This window comes from Vanessa cardui, chromosome 7 (genome assembly GCF_905220365.1).
Source record: "Vanessa cardui chromosome 7, ilVanCard2.1, whole genome shotgun sequence".
Classification (NCBI taxonomy): Eukaryota; Metazoa; Arthropoda; class Insecta; order Lepidoptera; family Nymphalidae; genus Vanessa; species Vanessa cardui.
The window spans coordinates 5,339,328-5,347,013 of record NC_061129.1 but is presented as its reverse complement, the minus strand read 5'-3'; the positions used below and the strand labels follow the sequence as shown (position 1 = coordinate 5,347,013).

The 7,686-nt window shown below is 32.5% G+C and overlaps 1 protein-coding gene across 1 annotated transcript; it reads left to right on the top strand.

Annotated features, from left to right (window-relative positions):
• Positions 1–330: 330 nt before the first annotated feature.
• LOC124531084 (plexin-B) lies at positions 331–7,683 on the top strand. Its single transcript, XM_047105539.1, has one exon. It carries the CDS (start codon positions 502–504, stop codon positions 6,184–6,186), a length of 5,685 nt encoding a protein of 1,894 aa, XP_046961495.1. The 5' UTR covers positions 331–501; the 3' UTR covers positions 6,187–7,683.
• The last annotated feature ends 3 nt before the right edge of the window (positions 7,684–7,686 follow it).

Below are 7,686 nucleotides of genomic sequence, written 5' to 3'. Positions count from 1 at the left end.
TTATTGTAAAAAATTATTAAAATTTTAAATATTCAGCTTCATAAAAAATGTTGTAAAAATAATATTACGAATGTAAGAATATATTGTATGTATTGATAAAAAGTATTAACTTTGGTAGAAACTCAATAAAAAATATTTTTTACTTTAACTTATCAAATCGTTAAACATGATCAAATTCCGTTTAACGAATTGAAAAGTTAAAATAAAAAAAATATCATGATGTTAAAAAAGATATGCAGTTTGTGATCGTATACAATAACTTTCATGTGCTCATAGCTTTTATGTAAACTAAGACTATGGTTTCATATAGAGTATAAAGTGAGGTGAGTAACAGAGATTGAAAAAAAAAAACTTGTTTATTCCGTGTCATCCGCATCGATGTATGCTTTTAATATTTTCTTACAATAAAATGGGTTGAATATTCAAATAAAACAAACTCAGTGAATGTTAATGTTAAAACGATAAAAGAAATTATTGGTGGAGACAATTTAAAATGTGATCATGGCTGCATTTGTGATAGTATTAGTTATAACATTTTGGCTTCGATGCACAATAGTGTTCGGATATGAGTTTATATCGCAATATCCCAAAAATCAAAATGAAACATTCCAGTTTAACCATCTCGTCGTTGATAAAGTGAGCGGACAAGTATATGCAGGTTCTTTGAATACACTACATCAGCTTAGTCCTGACTTAAAACCGCTTCATGTTGTACGGACTGGACCCAAGCTTGATAATCCTATGTGCCATGCCAGTGGTTGTCCGACGGCGGATATTCAAACCACATGGACAGATAACGTAAATAAAATTTTAGTGATTGACCAAGAATCCAGAATTGTGATAGCTTGTGGATCAGTGGCTCAAGGATCGTGTTTCAAGTATAAGCTGGGTGACCTTACAGCTGAACCTGAGTTTGTCCCTGAGAGTGTTGCGGCCAACGATGCGGAAGCCTCCACATATGCTTTTATCGGTCCAGAGAGGTACAATTCCTGGGACCGCTCTAATGTACTTTATGTAGGAACAACATTTACAAATAATGGTGAATATAGACACGACGTTCCTGCTATATCCAGTCGCGATCTTATGACATTGCAACTGGCTCAATTTACATTTTCTAAGCAAAGTTTAATACAAATAGATGTAAAATACAGGGACAATTTTCTTGTGCAATATGTGTATGGATTCAATGCTAGTGACTATGCCTACTTCCTTATTATACAGAAACATTCTCACCTTGCTGGGAATGAGGAACTTGGATATGTGTCACGTTTAGCTCGTACTTGTGTGAATGATGACAATTATAATAGTTATACAGAAGTAACATTAGAATGTAATGTTCGTGAGGAAACAACTGCTGGTAAGAGTGAAATTGTCAATTATAACTTAATTCAAGATGCTAAAATTGCTAAGGCAGGTGTTAATTTAGCCAATCAGTTAGGAATTGAGACTGGAAATACCATTCTTGTAGCTTCATTCAGCCCATCAAAAGGAATATCTAATGAGCCTACACCTAAGTCAGCTGTTTGCGTATTCTCATTACAAGAAATAGAAATTAAGTTTAATGAAAATGTTCACATGTGTTTTAATGGTAGTACTAAGGCACGTAACATGGGTTACATATCGGGTATGATATCAGATGGTAAATGTCCAAGTGTTGGTTCCACTGGTAACATCCTTAATTTTTGTGAAGTAGGTCTAAAAATAAGTGGTCTATATCCTATTAAAGCCATGTCAGTGATACATTGGAATGACACATTAATAACTTCAGTAACAATGTCTGTAACAGGTTTACATACTGTTGCCTTTTTAGGAACTAGTGATGGTACTCTTAAAAAAGTGCTCATTGATGCTGAAAAAGCATTGGAATATTCTAATGAATTGCTTCTCCCTGGTCAAAAGATTATGCCTGATACTACTCTATCCCCTTATGGTAAAACTGTGTATATATTGGCAAATAATTCAATTGTTCAAATTCCTACTGAAAAGTGTGCAGAGCATAGCAATTGTTCTTCTTGTTTAGAATCAAATGATCCTCATTGTGGTTGGTGCTCTTTAGAGAAACGATGTACAGTGCAGAATATGTGTCAAAAAGGTACTCAAAGTGCACCCAGGTGGCTGTCACAGTATACTGGGCAACAATGTATAGATTTTGAACAAATCTTGCCCGATCGAATATCAATGTCCGAAATCACAACTGTCCAACTTATAATCAGAACTTTGCCAGAACTTCCATTTGGTGCAAAATATAAATGTGTTTTTGGTAATGCTCCCCCAATAGATGCAGCAGTGACATCCAATGGGCTTGCATGTCCAACACCTGATATTAAACACAGGCCAAAAATAGCACAAAACCAAGACCATGTATATGTACCTCTTTCTGTGCACTCATCAGAAACTAACAAAGATTTTGTTTCCCGTAATTTTGCTTTCTATGATTGTTCAAAACACACAACATGTCACACATGTATTATGAGTGAGTGGGCTTGCAACTGGTGTATTTATGACAATAAATGTACACATGATGCACCGGTATGCCAAAGAACCATTATAAGCGGGGAGAAAAATCCCATAAAACTTCTAAACCATGGTATCGGTCACTGTCCTCGAATAAGACAATATAAAAAACCAATTTTACTACCAAACAATGTACCAAAAGAACTGGAACTTGAAGTTGAAAATTTGCCACATTTGCAACCTGGACATACAGGATTTCAGTGTATTGTTACCATTGAACTGGCCAATATGATACTGCCTGCTAGAGTTGAGTCTAATCATTTTATTGTGTGTGATAAAACTATGTATTCTTATGAGGAAGATGTAGGGGAATATAATATAAGTGTAAAAGTTTTTTGGAATCATAAACACTATATAGATACAATAACAATTACTTTATATAAGTGTGAAATTCTTGGATCTCACAGAGACCACGCTGACTGTTCCCTATGTATTACACGTAATTCTGTCTATCAGTGTACATGGTGTGGCAATTCATGTTCTTACAGTGAATCATGCTTAGACAACCCTGTAACAGAATGTCCCAAGCCTCGGATTGATATGATAAAACCATTAAGTGGTCCTATAGAAGGTGGAACATTGGTAACTATTGAAGGTAGTAATTTAGGTCTCAGAGTTGAAGAAGTAACTGGTAAAGTTCGAATTGGTGATGTACTATGTGACATTGTAGATTTCGAAGTGTCTGTCAGTATAACATGTAAGACAGGTCCGTCTAATGTATCAGTTGTAGCCCCTGTAATCGTAGAAAATGATGCAGGCTACACGGAATCCTCTGTCTTGTTTAGTTATAAAAATATAAAGCTACAAGGTATTTATCCTTCACTAGGACCTGTATCGGGAGGTACACAATTAGCTATTGGAGGTCAACATCTTAATATTGGCTCCACAATTTCAGCATATTTAGATGAATTGTTATGTTCTGTAAATAAAACACAAACATCAAATAGTAGACTAATATGCATCACCCCCAAAGCAAATATGCCGCGCATTATTCACACATTGACCGTTTCAATAGATAACGCAAATCGAACATTGTATGGAGATTTATTTAATTATACAGCAGATCCTACAATTATGGAGATTAAACCATTAAAAAGTTTTGTTTCTGGAGGAAGAATGATAACAGTTCATGGTACTAATTTGCATACTATACAAAAACCGCTTATGAAACTGTATTATGTAAATGAGGTTGTTCCTGTTAACGCTACAGCTTGTACAGTACTTAATTCTAATCAAATGGAATGTCCAAGTCCAGCGGTTAATAAAAAATATAACGATATAATACAAGCAACTAAATCACAAACTAGTACGCCACAAATTGCCATGAAGGTAGGGTTTGTAATGGATAATGTGGAAACAATGCACGATTTGGAAAAATACTTCAATCCACCAAGAACTCATATGGTTTTTGTAGAAGATCCCCATGTTTATCAATTTCCAAACCAAATTAAATTGTATAAAGGTGACCCTTTAGTTATTGAAGGCGAAAATCTCATTAGAGCAAGTGACGAAACAGATGTAATTGTGACAATTGGAACTCAACTGTGCAATGTTACAAGTCTTACTATGCAGCAATTATTATGTACCCCACCTGAAGTTCAACCTACAAATACCGACGAAAATGGTTTTCAGATAACTGATGTCAATCTACCTTTAGTAGTTGTTAAGATTGGTAGAAATTTACGATTTCCTATTGGATACTTGCATTACGAGCTTTTAAGAAACTATAATTTTCCACCAGAAGCCATAGCAGGTATTGCTGCAGGTACATTTTTCTTAGTCCTTATATTCATGATTGTTTTGGTTATGTATAGAAGACGAAGCACAAAAGCAGAAAGAGAATACAAAAGGATACAAATACAAATGGACACGTTAGAGAGCAACGTCCGATTAGAATGTAAATTAGCTTTTGCAGAGCTTCAAACTGATATGTCAGATTTGGCAGCAGATCTGGAACATTCTGGAATACCTACATTGGATCATGTAAATTATGTCATGAAGGTATTTTTTCCTGGCGTATCTGACCATCCTATTTTAAACGTTCAACGTCAATTTATAAATACGCCACGAACAAATTACGATGCAGCTATGATTCAGTTTGAACAGCTTTTAAATAATAAATGTTTCCTTCTGTCATTTATAGACACATTGGAGTCCCAAAAATCATTTAATATTAGGGATAAAGTAAATGTAGCATCACTATTGATGGTTATTCTAATGGGAAAAATGGAATATGCTACTGATATATTGAAGTCTCTGCTATTGCGTCTTATTGATAAATCAGTTTGTACAAAACATCCCCAACTAATGTTGAGAAGAACGGAAAGCGTGGTTGAAAAAATGCTTACAAATTGGATGGCCCTTTGTATGTACTATTATTTAAAGGATTACGCTGGTTCATCGCTGTTCCTGTTGTTCAAAGCAATAAAACATCAAATTGAAAAGGGCGTAGTTGATGCTATAACTCATGAAGCTAGATATTCTTTATCAGAAGAAAAACTCTTAAAAGAACAAATAGACTATCAAATCGTTACTTTACATATAGTACAAGATGATTTTGATGATAAAGTACAATGTAAAGTCCTAGATTGTGATAGTATATCACAAGTTAAATCTAAAATATTGGATGCTTTATTTAAAAATACTCCTTTCAGTATGCGACCTTCCGTCCATGAAGTTGATTTAGAATGGAGACATGGCCGAGGTGGTCACGTTACTCTTCAAGATGAAGATCTTACAACGAAAACTCTAAATGGTTGGAGAAAATTAAATACCTTAGCTCACTATGGAGTTAAAGAATCTGCTGTTATGTCTTTAATATCACGTCAAAATGACAGCTTTAATACACCATATAAGATTCCTTGCAAAAATTGCACAGGAATTTATTGTTCAAATACCCATATTAGAGTATACAAAAGTGATATAAGCGACCAAAATGTGCACTACTATCATTTAGTCAAACCTATCGAGTACCAACACATTGTGAATAAATCTTCAGAACACAGTCACAAAGCCATTCCGGAAATATTTCTCACGAGACTACTCTCTACTAAAGGCACGGTTCATAAGTTTGTTGATGACTTTTTCGGCACGATTTTGACAGTAAATGAAGTTTTACCGCCTGCTGTTAAATGGCTATTTGATCTTTTTGACGACGCTGCCAGGGTCCACGGTATTATTAACCCTGAAGTCGTCCATGCATGGAAATCTAACAGTTTACCGTTAAGATTTTGGGTCAATCTTATAAAAAATCCAGATTTCATTTTTGATATTAATAAAACCTCGACAGTAGATTCCTCTTTATCTGTGATTGCTCAAACATTTATGGATGCTTGTTCTTTATCAGAACATAGGCTCTGTAAAGATTCACCATCCAATAAATTACTTTTTGCTAAAGACCTGCCAACCTATAGGGACATGGTTATACAATTTTATCAAGCCGTCTCTCAATTACCTCAAGTATCCGACCAAGAGCTAAGTACCTCTATGCAGCAGCTTTCAGTTGAACAACTCAATGAGTTTGATACTCTATCAGCTTTGAAAGAGTTGTACATTTATGTCAGTAAATATAGAGAACAAATTATATTAGGGCTAGAAAACAAAATGCACTTAGCTCATAAATTAGATAATGTAGCGTGCACTTTGGAAGGGGATCCTGCAGCAGTATGCTGACTATATGATAATATAAGTTACGATTTAATAACATTCACATAATTTATTTATAATACAGAAATTTTGTACAAAGAGCTTTAATTTATTTTGAAAAATACTCATATATAACTCATTTGTAAAAAAGACTGTAAAATATCAGTTTTAAAGCAATATTGTTTTTAAAATGAATATTAAGGACATTATTAGCACCATGACAATTCTAAATAATATTTTTAACAATATATGGTTTCATACTTCCGAGATTGCATTTATTATCAAAAAGACAAATTTTATACAAATATTTTCCTCCCAGTGGCCATATTTTATTACCTATATGCCATTTTTAATTTAGTAGATAAAAATTAAAAGTATTATGACTAAAAATATATTAAGTCTTATGATTTCCTAAAATATTAGATCTGACACAGATATTAAGTTAATTGTAAATTTATTCATGTATGCTGCTAAAATACTTAATATTGATGTTTATTAATGTAAGATGTATGTGTAAAGAGATTAATGTAAGGAAAATGTTGTGATATTTGTATTTGGAATAATTATAACTCTTGATCTATTTCATTCACTCTTTATTGGCTTCTTTTGTAGCACAGAAAAAATGTCGTATTTGATTATGATTTAAAGTCCATGCTTTTATTCATGTTTATTAAGACAAATTAAAAATCAATTGTGTATATTAAAAAGTAATAGTGTGAAGTGATATTCTATTATTTTCTTTATAATTGCGATTCCATTAAAATACCTTATAAAGAGATCCTAAAGAATATGCAAATACAAAATATATATAAAAAAAATAAACAATTGATTTTATAAAATCTAGAATTTCAAATATGATTTAATTATTATTCTTCATATAATTGATCTCTATTTATTGCTCAACACAAATTGTTCAGCACTCGTTTTTTTTTTTAATCATCAAATTAATTGGATATCATATGTTTAAGAATGTCATTATAATATTCCATTTACAAAGTAATTTAAGATTAGTTTTAACTTGTTAGTGTTTAAGGCATCGTAAATTCACCCGTCTCTTAAAAATTTTATATAATTGACTTAGAAATATACTTATTTATCAAATTTTTTGTAATGATTAATTTAATTACAAATGGAAAAAATTTAAACACGTGTTTTATTTACATCACATTTATTAGGCCTGTACTAAGTTTATTAACAACAAGATTTTATTAATCAAACATGTAAAATGATTAATTTATAGATATAATGGCCAATACTTAACATTGAATAGCATTAACAAATTTTGAAAAGAACTGGCAACAAGATCTTTTACATGTATTATTTTAATACAAAAGTAATTAAGGCTCCCATAATACCAGTACTATTATTTAGGCACTATATAATAGCGTATACGACACGTATTATCTCTACTATCTTTTTCTACCATACAGGTAATAGATACGCCGCCTGCGGCATATCGTCAGACGGTGTGTTAGGATTTTAAGCTAAGGATTTCGGAAACATCACATCATGTCAAACTAATAGCTA

What these genes read in the sequence shown, in the direction of transcription:
- LOC124531084 (XM_047105539.1), top strand. Translation starts at nt 502, where the DNA reads ATGGCTGCATTTGTGATAGTATTAGTTATAACATTTTGGCTTCGATGC.